This window comes from Crotalus tigris, unplaced genomic scaffold (assembly GCF_016545835.1).
Source record: "Crotalus tigris isolate CLP2741 ecotype Arizona unplaced genomic scaffold, ASM1654583v1 scf7180000020497.760770, whole genome shotgun sequence".
NCBI lineage: Eukaryota > Metazoa > Chordata > Lepidosauria > Squamata > Viperidae > Crotalus > Crotalus tigris.
Genome location: NW_024098046.1, coordinates 150,994 through 170,401, shown reverse-complemented (window position 1 = coordinate 170,401; position 19,408 = coordinate 150,994). Strand labels below are relative to the sequence as shown.

General features: G+C 42.7%; 1 protein-coding gene across 1 annotated transcript in view; it reads right to left on the bottom strand.

The window, feature by feature from the left end:
- The window catches only part of CPD (carboxypeptidase D), a 47,529-nt gene that overhangs the window by 15,967 nt on the left and 12,154 nt on the right, over positions 1-19,408 (bottom strand). Inside the window, exons 5-11 of the mRNA XM_039366957.1 lie at positions 14,346-14,513; positions 13,078-13,187; positions 10,262-10,364; positions 8,291-8,433; positions 6,738-6,907; positions 5,851-6,162; positions 636-831 (exon numbers count right to left, since the gene is read on the bottom strand). Of these exons, the coding sequence (XP_039222891.1) occupies positions 636-831; positions 5,851-6,162; positions 6,738-6,907; positions 8,291-8,433; positions 10,262-10,364; positions 13,078-13,187; positions 14,346-14,513 (1,202 nt within the window). The remainder of the gene's footprint in view (positions 1-635; positions 832-5,850; positions 6,163-6,737; positions 6,908-8,290; positions 8,434-10,261; positions 10,365-13,077; positions 13,188-14,345; positions 14,514-19,408) is intronic.

Sequence of the window (19,408 nt, the reverse complement as noted above, 5' to 3'; positions counted from 1 at the left end):
TGTCCCAGCTTATCAACGTGCCCCTCTCCCCACCGTGCTTATATTTCCTATTCTCTGTGTTCATGTTTTAGCCTCCAATCCCCTGATCATCTTTGTTGCTCTTCTCTGTACTCTTTATAGAGTCTCAACATCTTTTTGACATCGTGGCGACCAAAACTGGATGCAGTATTCCAAGTGTGGCCTTACCAAGGCCTTGTAAAGTGGTATTAATACTCCACGTGGTCTTGATTCTATCCCTCTGTTAATGCAGCCTAGCACTGTGTTGGTCTTTTTGGCAGCTGCAGCACATTGCTGGCTTCTATTTAAGGGATGGTCCACTAGGACTGAGGTCCCTCTCACAGTTGCTACTATTGAGCAAGGTACCCCCTATACCAGGGGTAGGATGACTTGTGGACTTCAACTCCCAGAATTCCTGAGCCAGCATGGCTCAACTTGGAAACCTCTCCCTTTCCCCTCAGCTGGTTCAGGAATTCTGGGAGTTGAAGTCCACGAGTCATAAAAGAGCCAAGGTTGCCTACCCCTGCCCTATACTATACCTGTACATTTGGTTTTTCTTGCCTAAAGGCCACAGTTAAAGGCCACAGGTCATAAAGGGGCCATAATTGCCCACCTTAAGATGCTTGCAGGTGACCCACCTTTGTGATAGCCGTGTTTTTTTTGTAGTTCATGCAGAGGAACTCTGCCAGTGCCAGGAGCAGCTCGGTACCGACAGGGGCATTGCCATGGATGCCGGCAACAAAACGGATCTTTGGTTCTTCTGGCTCAGACTGATTGGGTTTGTTAGAGATTTCCAGGGACCAGATGTGACGAATCTCCCGACTTTGGCCCAAGCTGCCAAAATAAAAGAGAGAGTAGAAGTCTACTGGCTGCTTTTTAAAAATAGAGGTGGCGATTTTGGGCTGCCTTTTGATTCTGCAGAAACGAAAAGCCAACATTTCCCGTCATATTGAGACATTTATTGCAAGATGCTGGCACAGCAAGGAAAACTACCTCCCTCTAAAGCAGTGATTCTCAACCTTTCTAATGCCGTGACCCCATAATACAGTTCCCCATGTTGTGGTGACCCCCAAGTGGGTGTGGCCATCAATAAGAGGGAGTAGGACAGCTAGGGAAAAGGGAAAAAAAGGGCGGACAGCATGGTTTGGCGACCCCCATGAAATGGTTGTTCGACCCCAAATAGGGTCCCGACCCACAGGTTGAGAACCACTGCTCTAAAGAACCTCAAGATTGCTCCATGGGGAAAAAAGTGAGAAAATCGAACAAATGGAGGTAGTTTCCAGCTCCTTTTTTTGGTGAGAAGCTCAAGATAACAGACATTTTATTTATATATATTTAAGGTATAAGCTTTTCATAGGCTTACTGCCTTTTTAAAAACAACAACAACAAGTTTTATTAATTTTCCAATTTTACAAAGCTCCAAGTTTTAAGGAAGCAACATGGTGGTTGGGTAATCCATAGTCCAATAACAAGCTCTTTCATACATATGTCAGGTTACATCATCAAAAATTTCCTCTCTGTTTCCCTTGGTTATTATATCACATTCAAATTAACACATTGCTACTTATAACTCAAACAGTTGAAACATTTATCAATATCTTTTGACTTATACGCCTCCATATCCTGTTTTTAACTTTTATCTAATTTTAGTTGCAGTATTCAGGTTGGCTTAATGTCCATAGTATTTAGGTTTCGGATAGCCCACGGTTCCCTTAGTTCAGACATGTCAAACACAAGGCCCCGGGGCCGGATGCGGCTCGCAAAGTGGTTTCATGTGGCCCACGAAACCATCCTGGAAACAGTGAGGGAACGGCCCCTGCTGCCTTGGCCCTGGCCCAGGCCGGCCGGGAGCCAATGTACAATTTTGTGGTGGCCATCTTAGCTCCACAAGGCCGTCTGGAAACAGCGAGGAACCAGCCCCTGCCGTGTCGGCCTCGTCCCCTGGGTGCATGCTGGGGAGGTATCACCTTTTGTGAGGAATGAAGAAATGCACCATGCCTTGGCGCTTGCCCCGGTCCCACCCCCTTCTGCCAGAGACCCTCAGATCTGTCCCACTCCTGCCCAGGCCCCCACAGGCACCCTTGACGCGAACAATGTAGAGCTGGCCATGCCCACCCAGTAGACCACACCCACTCCACCCATGCCCACCCAGTAGGCCGCACCCACCCTGGCCACACACACCCGCCCCCCCAAGGGCAACCGCAATGCTGATGCGGCCCTCAATGAAATTGAGTTTGACACCCCTGCCTTAGTTCATTACAAAATAGTTATATCTAAAATACACTTATTTATTCAGATAAATTCTTACTTTATTTCACAATCATATTCTACTTCCCATCCTAATATCATCACTTACTAATAAAGTAACCTTTATCATCTGAATCCATCTTCTATATTATAGTTCAAAACTATTATTCTAGTAACTCATTTTTATTTCCCTTATAGGTCTAAATCCTAAATATTATTATTATTTTATTTTTTACCAACAAAACAAAACAAAGCAAAACATAACACACAGTATATACTCCTCTCCCCCTTTTTTTAAACAGCGATTACGTAATGGTAATCTTCTATTATTTACATTTCCCCCCTTATTCTTCTTTAGAATATTTGTCCTTATTGCCCCATTGTTTCTTATTTATATTTTTCTTCCTTCATATTCTACTTCTTACTAAGAATAATTCATATTATTATTATTATTATACATTATTATACACACATTTTCACTTTTGACCTCTCCATATTTATTCTCCTCTATTATTTCTAGTCTCCAACCAGTCATACCACTTGTTCCATGTTATATCGTACTCTGTGTCTTCCTTTTCTTTTATCTCTTTTGTTAATTTATCCATCTCAGCACAGTCCAGGTAAATCCTAAATATTAAATCAATTAATGTCTTTTAAAATCTCCTTAGCCCATTAAGTGAAATTTTAGGCTCTTCCATTAAGGGTCGCATTAAAAAAAAAAAAAGCCATTTTTAAGTCTAATTCAGGCTTCCATAGCAGAGCCTTTCAATCCTCGGGGTGGATCTCCCTTCATTCCTGCAAATGTCATTTGAATCAAGGGAGACCATCCAGTTATCAACTTTTCAAGGAAGCTAGTCCCTTCATAGTCATTAGATTGTTGGCCTAACAATTTGAGTCTCCATATTTGGCTTAGTCTCAACATTAAGAAAACTAAAATCATGGCATCCGGCCTTCTCAATTCCTGGCAAATAGATGGGGAAGAAATGGAGGTAGTGACAGATTTTATTTTTCTGGGCTCCAAGATCACCTCAGATGGGGACTGCAGCCAAGAAATTAAAAGACGCTTGCTCCTGGGGAGGAAAGCTATGGCAAATTCTAGACAGCACTCTAAAAAGCAGAGACATCACCCTGCCAACAAAAGTGCGTATAGTCCAGGCCATGGTTTTACCAGTTGCAATGGATGGCTGTGAAAGTTGGACCACAAGAAAGGCTGAGCGCCAAAGAATTGAGGCCTTTGAACTCTGGTGCTGGAGAAGACTCCTGCGAGTCCCTTGGACTGCAAGGCGATCAAACCGGTCAGTCCTAGAAGAGATCAACCCAACTGCTCTTTAGAAGGCCAGATCCTGAAGTTGAAACACAAATACTTTGGCCACCTAATGAGAAGGAAGGACTCACTGGAGAAGGGCCTAATGCTGGGAAAGATGGAGGGCAAGAGAAGAAGGGGACGACAGAGAATGAGATGGCTGGATGGAGTCCCTGAAGCAGGAGGTGTGAACTTAAATGGACTCCAGAAGATGGTAGAGGACAGGAAGACCTGGAGGAACGTTGTCCATGGGGTCGTGATGGGTCGGACACGACTTCGCAATTAACAACAACAACAACAATAATTTGGCTTAGTATATTTGTCGTGAGTTCAGGCTGGTCTTCTTCTGATTTCAGCTGGTTTAAATAAAAAGTCATGTTCAGTGTTGTAGTTGTTGTTTGGTCGTCTGGGTTATCTAAATCCTCAGGCTTATTGCCTTTTTAAGTCATCCCACCCTATCCCAGGAAACATTCCCATAGCTTCCCGTGATGCCAATCACCTTACTAAGATTCACAGCGACTGAATATAATAAGTATTTGGCTACTTAGCAGGAGAACAGAATATTTTTTGCTGACTTTATAAATCTCACGAGGAGTGATTCAGCTTTTTCCTGACGCAGAATGCAAACTTTCAGGAACGTTCAGCTGTCGTTTTTAAGTAGGAAGCCTATCCCCAGGGATTGCCCAAACAAGGGACATAAAGTGAAACACACAGTCAATGTCTCCGATACCAAAGCAATCATTTCAGCGCTGACCCCCTTCTCCGTTATTAGCAAAGGAAGAAGGCTGTTGAGAAATAGAGGGATTGAAAAGCTCAATCTAACTGCAGAAAACAGCATTTAGCAGTGATCACCTTAGATCAGGTGCAGAGTGTTTTTTAGAACGGTGGGCACAAGAGCTTCGGACCGCATTGGTGCAATCAGGTCATTCTCTTTCGAACTTTCTTTCTAAAGAGCAAGCATGAAACAGCCCAACCAAAGGATCTCTAAGGCCACCCCCACCAACACATATAAGGAACGGTTGCTAGAATTGGGTATGTCTAGTTTAACGAAGAGAAGGACGAGGGGGGACAGGATAGCAGTATTCCAATATCTCAGGGGCTGCCCCAAAGAAGAGGGAGTCAAGCTATTTTCCAAGGTGCCGGAAGGCAGGACAAGAAGCAACGGGTGGAAACTCACCAAGGAGAGAAGCAACCTGGAACTAAGGAGAAACTGCCTGACAGTGAGAACAATTAACCAGTGGAACCACCTGCCTCCAGAAGCGGTGAATGCTCCAACACTGGAAGTTTTTAAGAAGAGACTGGACAGCCATTTGTCCGAAATGGTGTAGGGTTTCCTGCCTGAGCAGGGGGTTAGACTAGATAACCTCCAAGGTCCCTTCCAACTTTACTACTATTATTATATTATTATACTATCATTATTACTGCCAGGGCAAGCCAGGAGAATAGAAACTGACAGCAAACGGCTCTCCTTACTAGCACTGATGGCATTACCTAGCTGGGTAATGAAATGTCTGGAAGAAAACCACCAAGCTCAGAGAGCATCAAGGACCCCACAGTCCTCCTTCTGCTCCTCCTCTTCCTTCCCCCCATCCCTCCTAGCAGTGATAACGTTCCTTAGTCGGGTCATGAAACGTCTGCAAGAAAACCACCCAGCTCAGAGATCACCAAGGACCCCACAGTCCTCCTCCCTCAATCCCACTCCTGTCTAGCACTGATGGTGTTACCTAGCTGGGTAATGAAATGTCTCCCACTCCTGTCTTCCTCCCTCAATCCCACTCCTGTCTATCACTGATGGTGTTACCTAGCTGGGTAATGAAATGTCTGGAAGAAAACCACCAAGCTCAGAGAGCATCAAGAACCCCACAGTCCTCCTTCTGCTCCTCCTCCTTCCCCCCATCCCTCCTAGCAGTGATGACGTTCCCTAGTCGGGTCATGAAACGTCTGCAACACCCAGCTCAGAGAGGACCAAGGACCCCACATTCCTCCTCCTCCTCCCTCAATCCCACTGCCGTCTAGCACTGATAACGATACCTAGCTGGGTCATGAAATGTCTGCAAGAAAACCACCAAGCTCAGAGAGCATCAAGAACCCCACAGTCCCCCCCCTCCTCCTCCTCCCTCAATCCCACTCCCGTCTAGCACTGATAACATTACCTAGCTGGGTCATGAAACGTCTGCAAGAAAACCAGCAAGCTCAGAGAGCGCCAAGGACCCCTCCCTTTCTTTCAAGAACCCATCTTGTGACCCAACGATGGAACACAGCGGTGGTTTCCCAGAACGTAAATGCCTCGTGCCGTCACATACCTAACGAGATTGGTGATTTCTGGATAATTCAAATTCAAGCCTCTGAGGAACATGGACAGATCTTTGTAGGGGCGATAACGGGAAGGCTGAACATCAGCGGAAGGAGCCAAGAGGAGATGGTCCAAGCCGTTCTCTGCCGAGAGGTCTTTGATCAGGGTTTCAAACTCCTTGGTGACTGACCCGTTGGAGTCCGCCATGTTCACATGGGGTGCTGATCCTTCTTCCACTCGGGGGCCTTTTCGACTCAGAGTAAAGTTGACTTGCACTGCATTGCTCTCTTCGACTTTTACTGTCTTGGTCTCTGAATTATACCTTGCAGAAAAAAAAAACAAAAAAAACAGGAGGAAATAAGAATATGAAGGAAAGAAAGAAAGTTCATTCTGTCTGAGGTAATACTGTTCCTCTGAAGCAAGCTTTTACCAGACCTAATGATTTGCAGCCACAGTTGAGCCCATAACATTTGTTGCTGGGCGAGATAGCGGTTAAGTGAATTTTGCCCCCTTTTACGACCTTACTTGGCCACAGTTGTGGAATGGAATTGTCAGGATAACGATTTAAAGGCTAACCAGCATGCAAACTGGATGATGCAATGCTAGGAATGACACAGCAGGGTCTGCGTCTCTTTAAGAGCCTGAGTATAAAAGGGAAGGCTTTTTGCTGCTGTGTTCTCTCTCGCCCGTTTCCTGCTGTAATTGCTGTGTGTTGGGAGTTTGTAGCATTGCCATGTGTATGTATTTTGTTCCTAGTGTATATTAGAGACTGAAATATAAACCACCATTTCATACAGACCACTGTCTCATGGTGACTGGCTCAAAGTTGTCCAGCTGGCTTTCACAGCTTTCAGGTGAAAGCAACGGATATTAGAAATACAAAGCCGCGTGGCTTACCCGCGGGCAGATGCCGTGATCTTGTACGTTCCTGGAGTCAGCAGACGCCAATAATCTCCGGCTTTATAGGTGGAGACTAGGTGGTCGATGCTGGCCACGCTGATGGTCGCGTTCAAGATGCCTCGCCCATCGGTGGCATCCAAAACAAACCCTCTGACCCCTTGGTGAACCTAAGTGAAGAGAGATGGATGAATTGTGCATCTGGCAAAAAAAGATTTTATTAGTCTTTGATGTGTCTTCCCAAACCGATGAGGGAACAAGGGCCAGGGGAAAAGTGCAGAGAAGAGCAACTAAGATGATTAAAAGCCTGGAGACTGAAATATACGGAGAACGGTTGCAGGAACTGGGTCTAAAGCAAAGAAGGATTAGGGGGAGACATAATAGCAGTATTCCAGTATTTGAGGGGCTACCCCAGAGAAAAGGTGGTCTCCTATTCTGCAATGCACCTGAAGGCAGAATAAGAAACAGTGGATGGAAACTAATCAAGGACAGAAGCAAGCTGGAATTAAGGAGAAAGTTCCTGACAGTGAGAACAATCAAGCAGTGGAACAGCTTGCCACCAGAAGTTTTGGGTGCTCCATCACTAGAGGTCTTTAAGAGATTGGACAGTCACTTGTCTGAAATGATATAGGGTTTCCTGCTTGAGCAGGGGGTTGGACTAGAAGACCGCCAAGGTCCCCTCCCCACTCTATTATTCCTCTCTACTATTCCAAGGGAGGGAGGGAGGGAGGAATGAAAGAAATTAATCAAGGAAAAAAGCAACCTGGAATTAAGGAGAAACTTCCTAAAGTAAGGACAATTAATCAGTGAACAACCTGCCTCCAGAAGTTGTGAATGCTTCAACACTGGAGGTTTTTAAGAAGAGATTGGACAACTATTTGTCTGAAATAGTATAGGGCAGACATGTCAAACACAAGGTCCAGGGGCCGGATGCGGCCTGCGAAGTGGTTTCATGTGGCCCGTGAAGCCACCCTGGAAACAGTGAGGGAACGGCCCCCGCTGCCTTGGCCCTGGCCTAGGCCGGCCGGGAGCCAATTTTGTGGTGGCCATCTATGCTGAAACGCGTTCAGTCTTAGCTCCACAAGGCCGTCTAGAAACAGCGAGGAACCAGCCCCTGCTGCGTTGGCCCAGCCCCGTGGGTGCATGCTGGGGAGTGTCACCCTTTGTGAGGAATGAAGAAATGGACCATGCCTTGGCGCTTGCCCTGGTCCCACCCCCTTCTGCCAGAGCCCCTCAGATCTGTCCCACTCCTGCCCAGGCCCCCACAGGCACCCTTGACGCCAACGATGTAGAGCTGGCCATGCCCACCCAGTAGGCCACATCCACCCTGGCCACACACACACCCCGAGGGCAACTGCAATGCTGATGTGGCCTTCAATGAAATTGAGTTTGACACCCCTGGGATAGGGTTTCCTGCCTGAGCAGGAGGTTGGACTAAAAGACCTCCAAGATCCCTTCCAACTCTGTTATTCTGATTGTTATTTTCTCGTTGTGCAGTATGCGGCGGCATAGGTGAGCGTTTCTTAATCCTGCGGGGCTGCAGATCATCTTACCTGCTTGATAAACTGCAGCAGCGACCGGCGGTTCTTCTCCCAGTATTTAGGCAATTCTTCTGCCCTGGGATATTTGACACAGCCCAACTCGATAGTCACCTCAAAGCAATTGGTGTTCAGGTAATTCCAATCTTGCATGCCACCTGGAACGAGCACGATCAGAAGGGACGTTAACCGCGTCTGCTTAGTGACAAAAGGTCTTTGCATCACGAGGATAAAATTAATCCCACAGAGGTGAAATTCCAACCACAATATTTTGAGGACAAGGGGGGGCATGATAGCAGTGTTCCAATATCTATGGGGCTGCCCCAAAGAAGAGGGAATCAAGCTATTTTCCAAAGCACCCGAAGGCAGGACAAGAAGCAACGGGTGGAAACTAATCAAGGAGAGAAGCAACCTAGAACTAAGGAGAAACTTCCTGACAGTGATAACAATTAACCAGTGGAACAACTTGCCTCCAGAAGTGGTGAATGTTCAAACACTGGAAGTTTTTGAAGAAGAGACTGGATAACCATTTGTCTGAAATGGTATAGGGTTTCCTGCCTGAGCAGGGGGTTGGACTTGATGACCTCCAAGGTCCCTTCCAACTTCATTATTATTATTATTATTATTATTATTATTATTATTATTATTATTATTATTATTATACAGGAAGTCCTCGACTTACAATCACAATTGAGAAAGTTTCTCAAAGACAGCTGTTAAATAAGTTCTGTCCCATTTTATGACTTTTCTTGCCAGTTTCTGTGGTTAAGGGAGACATTTGTTAAGTGAATTTTGCCCCATGTGACGACCTTTCTCGTTTCAGTCGTTAAATGAATCACTGCAGTTGTTAAATTAGCAACATGGCTGTGAAGTGAATCTGGCTTCTCCATTGACTTTGCTTGTCAGAAGGTCACAAAAGGGGATCACGTGACACCCCGGGGACACTGCAACTGTCATAAATACGAGTCAGTTGCCAAGCGTCTGAATTTTGACCACGCGACCATGGGGATGCTGCAACGGTCTCGTAATTCTGAAAAAAAGGTCAGAGGTCACCTTTTTCCAGTGCCGTTGTTATCTTTGAATGGTCACTAAAATAAATGGTTGAAAAGTCGAGGACTGCCTATAAAGCAAGATGCCATTTTGGGAAAAGAAGTTTGAAAGCAGAATCATTTTCAACTCTACATATTGCTTAAAAAAAAAATAGCAGTGCTTCTTTTGTGTCAACAGAAACGAATAAAAAAGATCCTGTGAAGTAAGAGCAAACTTTAAATCAGTGGTTCTCCACCTGTGGGTCGGGACCCCATTTGGGGTCAAACGACCATTTCACGGGAGTCGCCAAACCACGCTGTCCGCCATTTTTTTCCCTTTTCCCTACCTGTCCTACTCCCTCTTATTGGTGGCCACACCCACTTGGGGGGTCACCACAACATGGGGAACTGTATTATGGGGTCACGGCATTAGAAAGTTTGAGAACCACTGCTTTAAATAGAAGGACGAAAAAAAAAAAAAAAGAAAATGCCAGAGTACAGAACTGTTTTCCTGAACACCCGTGCTTAGCAGTAGGAGGCAGTATTTATTTTTTTTTAAAAAAAATGGAACTCAGGGGAATGCGGTTGGAACATTACGCGACTTCCTCATTAAACACTGACTTGTAATTGGTACATCGTGTAAACCAGGATTTCGTTCCCGTATAGCAAACAACATTTGTGGTGGGCAAAACCGTTCAAATAAAGTGTTCCAAATTCAAAACTCTCAATCCCAGTCAAAACTGTTTTGATGTTAAAATAAGGCTTTTTTTTTTAAAAAAAAAATGTTTTTCATAGCCCTAGAAAACATCGTGGCTGGCTTACAAGGAAAAGTTCTCATCTCGAGAAACCCAGAACAACCTGAAGGGGGATTTAGGATCTTATTTTCACACAAAAGGCCCACAGGTGTTGTCACCCCCCCCCCCACACACACAAACACCTCCAGCATTTAATGCTTTACCTGGAACGTTATACCAATTCGCCCCGTTAGTGATGCCACGAGGAAAATATTCATCAGGATATATGTTGTCGCATGGGTGGCCCTGGAACATTTGCACGTTCTCCTGAAAGAGCAGAATATGAATTGGGGTTCAGGCCATTGGTTCCTACGTTACGCTTGAAATCACAGAGGAGCTTATCGTGAAAAGAGTTTTTGTTTAATCCATGCCTGATATAACAGATCACAGGAAGGTGAAGTTCCTCGTGATCTCATGTGACTTTATAAAGCTAAACAGGTTGAACCTGTTTAGCGCTTGGAAGGGAGACGACCAGGAAATCCTAGGTCTTTTTTCAGCTAGTTGTTAAAACATGCCAGATGAAAACGGTCAGGCACTCATGGAAAACAACATGGGACATGACGTCACCAGCAGTTCACCTTGACCGCAAAGAGACATGGCTTTATACATTCTTAAATTCAGATTGGAAAAACCCAAGTTTACACTACTATGGATTTTTTTTTTTTTGTATCCCTTTTCAACTTCCACTCTAAGCAGGGTACAAATAAGTAGTGTGAACTACATTTTTATTCCTGGGGATGGTACTGGAAAATCAAAATATGAAAAAAAAATCACTACCTATTTATCCTAACGTTAATCCAATGTACCAGTCTCTTGCAATTTTAACTAAATAACACTGTGAGACAGGTTAGCCAGGGGTAGGCAACCTTGGCTCTTTTACGAGTGGACTTCAACTCCCAGAATTCCTGAGTCAGCCATGCTGAGGGGAAAGGGAGAGGTTTCCATGCTGAGCCACGCTGGCTCAGGAATTCAGGGAGTTGAAGTCCACGAGTCATGAAAGGGGCCATAGTTTCCCCATGCTGGCTCAGGAATTCTGGGAGTTGAAGTCTACGAATCGTAAAAGAGCCAAGGCTGCCTACCCCTGGGTTAGGCTACGTGAGGACCATCCAGCAACTTTCATAACTGTCACAGAGTCCCTATTTAAAATTAAATTAAAATCCCTCTACTTCCCTAAAATCCAAGTAACCTGCTGATGCAAATGTAACGGAAGAAAACCTAGTAGGAACTACAATCAAGATAACAGGGACCTGCATTTTTTTATTTTTTATTTGCAGAAATAAGCAAAAGTAAAAATAATGTCACCCACAACTATTGAAAGTGCTGACTTGAGTTTATTCGGGTCACATTGTTCTACTATTTCTCTCCAGATACTTTGAGCAGGTCCTCTTGTTACACTCTTATATGTGTAATTAACAATTCTGGGGGTTTTTTTGGGGAACTTTTGTGCCTTCCAAACATTTTGCATTAGGGTCCCCTGGAAGATTTACATTTCCCTTTACAGTACACTATCATTTCTGGATTTATAAAATAATTAAAGCCGCCGGTTTCAGAAAGACATTACGTCATAAACCAGAGGAGTAAAATTTATTCCACAAGGCCACATGCAGGTTCACAAAATGTTATTGGCACAATCCTCTCAGGAATTGCCAGAAAATTCTAATTTTTTGAAGTGACAGGAGAAACTGTCTTTAACTGATCCAGTGTAATTTGAATTGATTTAATTTAAATCTATTTAAGGCGCTAGCCATACCTATTTCTTTGCTCTTTTTTTGGGGGGGGGGGGCATATGGCCTCCACAAAAGTCAAACTGAAAAGAAGTTATTCACTGCTATGAATCTTGGCTAAGTTGACATATCATGTCACACAAGCATATTCCATTATGTTTTAGTGCAGGAGTCCTTAAATTTTGTGATACTGTGAACTCCGTAAAAAGATTTAATGAATTTGTGTGAAACTCTCCATCCCACACTGAATAAAATGAACGATTTCTCTGCAATTAAGGTTGGGTAAAAATAAACATATCATTTACAAAAGATACACTTTTCATCACGTTCTCGAGTCTATTAATATTATTTTACATATTGCAATAATTAGCAAGGGCTCCTAGTAATTCTTTATGGGCTGCCATAAAGAAGAGGGAATTAAGCTATTTTCCAAAGCGCCAGAAGGCAGGACAAGAAGCAACGGGTGGAAACTGATCAAGGAGAGAAGCAACCTAGAACTAAGGAGAAACTTCCTGACAGTGAGAACAATTAACCAGTAGAACAACCTAACCTGCCTCCGGAAGCGGTGAATGCTCCATCACTGGAAGTTTTTAAGAAGAGACTGGACAGCCATTTGTCAGAAATGGTGTAGGGTTTCCTGCCTGAGCAGGGGGTTGGACTAGATGACCTCCAAGGTCCCTTCCAACTTTACTACTATTACATATTACATGTAAACAAAAAGCAGCAAAGGGCATATAAATAAACAATATTACTATAATCCCCACCATAGTAAATATCATATACGCCCAATTTATATCGCTAAAATGGGTCACTTTTGCTATTCTGTTATCCAACAGAATCTTTCCCAGAGTCACCTTGGGGTGAGAAGGGCGGCAAATAAATTTAATAATAAAATAATAATCTCAAACGAGTAGAAATTTAAAACAAAGACATCTTCCAGAAGGCCTTTCTAACAACTTACAACTAACAATAGTCCAATGGTAATGCCACTGGACTATTGTGCCATTACGTACTGTTAAATTTTAGTTAAATTGTCTTTTAATTCTTGTATGTACCTTACTGTGGATGCTTTATACATACCATGAGCTATATAATTGCTCTTCGTCTGCGCAAGCCTGACAGTTTAAAAAAAATGTAACTTCTCTTAAGTTCCTTGTAACACCTCCCCCCCCCCAGGAATCACAATCCACAATATATAAGCGTGTATGATATGTAAGCTAGTGGATCTCCAGGATCCACCTTCCAATAATTGTTACCTTAGCATAGGTAAGAGCTAGCTGCTGAAAAACAGCATCATCAGGGGATTTACTATATGTGGCAATTCCTAGCTGATCGTCATCAAAGGGGTAGTTAACCACCAGAGATCCTGCAAAGGGGAAAAAAAAAATAGCTTTCAGGATTTTATCACTCTGAGTAAATTAATCGTAACGTAAAAGGCTGTTGTTTCACCTTCACAGTCAAGAATACTACTATTTGCTTAGATTTCGCAACTAGCCACAAAACTAATCCAGGTAAATAAAGATAACAATGAGTATAATCCACCAAAGGGAATGGAACAAGGTGCAGCAAGGGAGCACCTGCATGCTACTTGTTCTTAAATATCAAGAGCCAGGACAGAGGAAATGTACTCATTAAGCCCCCCTCCAACAAAAGCGGAAACTTGAGCCGAGGTGGTGCAGCAGTTAGAGTGCAGTACTGCAGGGCACTTTAGCTGACTGTGTTCAGCAGGTCAGTGGTTCAAATCTTAGCGGCTCAAGGTTGACTCAGCCTTCCATCCTTCCGGGGTAGGTAAAATGAGGACCCAGATTGTTGGGGGCAATGTAAATATATATATACATTGCTTACTGGTGTACACCGCTTAGAGAGTGCTTGCACTTAAAGCGGTATATAAGTCTCACTCATTCATAAACAAACAAACAAACAAACAAACAAACAAACTAGACCTTTCAGAAGAGCAACACAACAACACCAAGGTTGTGCATACTTTAAAAAATGATTCTGAAGTTCTTTAGACCTCATGCAAGCACAACACCTATGGGGGCTACTTATTAAAACAGGCATGTCTTTTTTTTTTTTTTCAAGCTTCCAGAAATCTGGGGGAAAAAAGACAAAACTGTTTTAATAAATTTAAGACAATTTAATTTGATTACATTTTTAAGCCGCTCAAAGTCACTTTGGACAGCGAGGGGTGGTGGTGGTATATAAATTTAAGAATAAATTGGACAGACAAATCAAGCAAGTAATTCACACGGCATTCTTTTCAATGCAACTCTAATCATTTTCAAAGTAACCCTAATAAGAACACATGTGCTGAATACAAACACTTTTTTTTAAAATTTACAGGCTCTCTTTTGGATAATCTTGGCCAGAAATCCTAACCTGTAAACTATTATCAGATAAAAGTATATAATGAAAATCCTTTCCATGCATTGGTAGGTTTTCCTGTAATGGGGCTTAGGGCTCAACTGCGTGCAGAATAAAAGTGCTGTACATTTCCAGACTAGCTGGTCTGCATTCCTCTTACCTCCATGCAAATTGGCAGATAGCACAAAGGGGTAGGTCTTCAGCCAGTTCATAACAGCTATGGTCTCTGGCTGCAGGGGATCGGCAATTTGGACAAACTGATCTGGAAAGTTCCGATTCAAATCATAGTTGTTGCTGTTGTTTCTTCCAAAAATCCCCGATACGTCTCCTGCGAAATAGAACAGAGCCTGGTTGAACCATCTGTGCTTTTCAGCCATTATCAATATTTATCCTTTCTGCACACAGAATTTGCCCTCCAAGAGGGCAAAGCAAGAGACATTCCCCCCCCCCCTGTAATTCTCCTTTACCAAGTCTTAAAAGAGTGTATCAAGATCACGTGAAGTGTTAATACCACTTTACAAGGCCTTAGTAAGGCCACACTTGGAATACGGCATCCAGTTTTGGTCACCACGATGTAAAAAAGAGGTTGAGACTCTAGAAAGAGTGCAGAGAAGAACAACAAAGATGATTAGGGGACTGGAGGCTAAAACATATAAGGAAAGGCTGCTGGAATTGGGGATGTCTAGTTTAATGAAGAGAAGGACAAGGGGGGACATGATAGCAGGGTTCCAATATCTCAGGGGCTGCCCCAAAGAAGAGGGAGTCAAGCTATTCTCCAAAGCCCCTGAAGGCAGGACAAGAAGCAACAGATGGAAACTAACCAAAGAGAGAAGCAACCTAGAACTAAGGAGAAACTTCCTGACAGTTAGAACAATTAATCAGTGGAACAACCTGTCTCCAGAAGCAGTGAATGCTCCAACACTGGAAGTTTTTAAGAAGAGACTGGACAGCCATTTGTCTGAAATGGTGTAGGGTTTCCTGCCTGAGCAGGGGGTTGGACTAGATGACCTCCAAGGTCCCTTCCAACTTTATCATTATCATTATTATTATTGTATAATCATCAAGATAGAAATGAAAACTGCACCCAAACACTTTATTCATCTCAAAAACTTTAAAAGTTCTGCTTGTAGAGAGCTACCTAACTGTATGGAAAACCACACATTCTTGCTCATGAGGCAGCTGTTACTGCCATATACCTTGGCCTCAAGCCATGGTAAACATTTATACTAATCCAACATTGTTTGAAAAAAAATCCTTCTTTAGAAAGAATTCAAGGTGTAGCCAAACAAGCTACCGTTCACACACCAAGTTGTGGCTTGCTAAATAAGGCATGAGCTACAGACTTGTCAAATTTGGTCTTTCTTTCATGAATGAACCCGACTTTCATTGTTTTCATTTTTTCACAGCCCCTATTTCACGGCTCTTACACTAATAAATATTAAGCCTTCTTTTCTATGGAGATTCTTAATCATCCAGGTCATGGTTGTCGCAAAGGTACTGTTCAAAAGGCAATTAGACTTTCTTGGGTTTTTTTTTTTCCTTGAACATGTTTCGCTTCTTCAGTTGCTTTTCCAAAAGACAACTGGATTTTCGGGGGGGGGGGTTCCCTTGAAAAACATTTCGTTTCTCATCCAAAAAGCTTCTTCAGTTCTGAAGAAGAAGAAGAAGAAGAAGAAGAAGAAGAAGAAGAAGAAGAAGAAGAAGAAGAAGAAGAAGAAGAAGAAGAAGAAGAAGAAGAAGAAGAAGAAGAAGAAGAGAAAGGGAAGAGGAAGAAGAAAGGGAAGAGGAAGAGGGGGAAGAAGAAGAGGAGGAAGAAGCAGCTTCTTGGATGAGCAGGACGAGGGGGGACATGTAGCGGCCTTCCAATATCTCAAGGGCTGCCCCCAATTTATTGCTTATCACCAATCCTCCATTGTTATAGGGTTGCATTCAAGGTTACTCCTTTGAAGTCAATCAGCGAACTAAAATTTAAAGACGGCTTCCATTCAGCTGTTTAAATTGCTGATAAAATCTTATTTATCAAATTTTGAAACTGCCAATCTCCTTCACACAGGGACTCCGGGCAGGGTACAAATAAAGACTGCCATCTGTCAAATGGTATAGGGTAGGAGTAGGCAACCTTGGCTTTTATGACTTTTATGACTCTTGATGATGGACTCCAACTCCCAGAATTCCTGAGCCAGCATGGGGAACTATGGCCCCCTCATGATTCGTGGACTTCAACTCCCAGAATTCCTGAGCCAGCATGGGGGAACTATGGCCCCCTTCATTACTGAGTTTCCAACTCCCAGAATTCCTGAGCCAGCATGGGGGAACTATGGCCCCCTCATGATTCGTGGACTTCAACTCCCAGAATTCCTGAGCCAGCATGGGGGAACTATGGCCCCCTCATGATTCGTGGACTTCAACTCCCAGAATTCCTGAGCCAGCATGGCTCAGCTTGGAAACCTCGCCCTTTCTCCTCAGCATGGCTGGCTCGGGAATTCTGGGAGTTGAAGTCCACCAGTCAAGATTACCTACCCCTGCCTCCAAAAGTTGTGAATGCTCCAACACTGGAGGTTTTTAAGAAGAGTCACTTCTTAAAAGTGGATAGTTACTTGTCTGGAATGGTTTAGGGCAAGGGTAGGCAACCTTGGCTCTTTTATGACTTGTGGAATTCTGGGAGTTGAAGTCCACAAGTCATAAAAGAGCCAAGGTTGCCTACCCCTGGTGTAGGGACTCCTGTTTGGGCAGGGGGTTGGACTAGATGATCTATAAGGTCCCTTCCAACTCTGTTATTCTATTCTAAGGTGTGAAAACATAAAACAAAATGTATATAAAAATTAAAAGAGGCAAAAGTAATTAACATTCAACATCAAAAAGTTAATTAAAAGGCAGAGGGAGGGCCCTCAGGGCGCTAATCAGTCCCACATCTCCATGCTTCCCTCTGAGCCAAGCAAGGCCATAAAGCCATGCTTTTATGTATGCCTTTTTGGAAGGCCAGGAAAGTGGGGGCCTGCCCCTCCTCTGGGAAGAGACTGTTCCACAGGGTGGGGGCAACAGCAGAGAAGGTCCTCTTTCTGGACCCTGTCAATTGGAACTCTTTAGCTGACGGGGTCCACAATATACCTTCCATGCCCGCCTGGGTGGGCTGGGCTGATGTAAACTTTCATTTCCTTTCTTTAGTGCTTTGCTAAGTTAAACCATGAAAACAGGATAGTATATTGCTCAATGTAAAATGCCTGGTACCCACAGACTCTCTATAATCACCACTTCCTTAAACTACTGCAGTGTGCTTTACATGGCACAGCACGAAATGCACTTGAAAATTGCATTTGATCCAGAATGCAGCAGCCCATAAGCTAATCGTCATCCGTCACTGGCAGGCTATCACATTGGTCTTAGTGGCCCTGCGCTGACTCCTGACAGACCTTCAGATGCAATTTTTTTTTTTTTTTTTAATTGAGAATTTTTAACATTTTACAAAATAAATCCCCTCCCCAAACCCGCCCACCCACCCATACCCTCCCCCAACTCCCCAAACCTCCCTAACCCTCCCCTGAACCTCCCAGAGTTGATTACAGGCTTATCCAAAATGTTTCAAAAGAAAAAAAAGAAAAAGAACTTAAAACACATATAAAACTTAAGACACCTATAAGTCCTAAACAATCCTAAGTACCTTAAATTAAATGAATTATTTCTAGAAAATAATAATAAACACATTATAATATACTCTAAAAATCTTCTAATCTTACTTATAATATTATCCATCCTTCTACATAAGTTTCTTCCAAGACACAATTTTAAGCACTGCTTTCTTTAAACATCTATAACTACAATATAAAGTCTAGCATAAGTCATAAGCAAATCTAAATACATTTAGTTAAACAAGTTATAGTCCCTCCGAAACACAAATTTAAACAATCAGAACTTGAGACATTAGAACAAACAAATTATAGTCAATCAAAAACACAAATCTAAACATTACTTAAAACTTTAAACATTAAAAACCCCACCCAAACACTAAACACATTGTAATATACTCCAATCCTTCTAATATCATAAATATTATTATCATTTTCATAAACTCCCCCAAAACACAAATTTATACATTACTTGAAACTTAAAAAAGGAAAAAAAAACAAAACACCTTTATACTCATTTAAATCTTATCAGATTCCATCCAAAGTAGACAGTTTATAACAAATTCCACCCACAAAAAACACTATAGCAAATTCCATCCACCATAAACACAATAGATATTCAAATCTTCATCAATAACAAGTTGCAACCACAAAAAACCCAGTCCTTATCAATCTCAATTGTCCATTTTCATTCTCCATTCATTATCATACTGATATTATTATTGTCAGCCTCGATTGTCCATTTTCGTTATAAAGCTTAAAACAAATGCTTTAGGATCTGTCCTCAAAAGCTGCTCCAAATTTTCTGAGTCTCCCAACGACTCAGAAGCCAGTACATGTGGGGATTCCTTAAGCTCCTTATTCTGTTGGTCTTTTTCTTTACAATTATATGTTGCACAGATTTTCCTCTGCCCCTTCCTCTCAACTTGTTGACGCCCCTCAGGCTGAAATTTCCCCTTTTTCATCTCAGATGACCCTTCCATCCTTAAAGGTTGCTCCAAAGGATTTATGGGTCTTGCTTCTCCCACAGATTCAGCAATCACTAGGTGTGAAATTTCATTACTCTTCTTCAGTTGCTGCTTTTCTTTACAGTTTTGTGCTACACAAGTTGTCTCCTGCTCCTCAATCTGAACATGTTGAGATCTCTTAAACAGGGGTTCCCCAATTTTAGAGTCTTCAAACTGTAATTCTACATCCATTTCTTCCAAAGTCTTGAACTTAATAGATGGAGATGAACATACCCCCAATACTGAAGTATAAAAATCTTTTGCTTGAGAAACAGTATTAAGTCTGTAACATATTCCCAGGTAATTCACCACCATTCCAATCGGAACATCCCATCTAAACGAAATTCGTCTCATTTTAAGTTCATTTGCTAAAAAGGCAAACTCCTTTCTTCTTCTTAAAATTTTAGATGGGATCTCCTTTAAAATTATAACATCTTGTGAAGCAATTTGAAATCTCTTCTTATAAAAAGCTTGTATAATTTCATTGCGTAAAGATTTCTTCCCAAAGTAAATTACCACATCTCTTGGCAAATTCTTTTGTACTGCCACCGCAGAGTTAACTCTAAATAGTTTTTCAATTTCACTAAGTATTC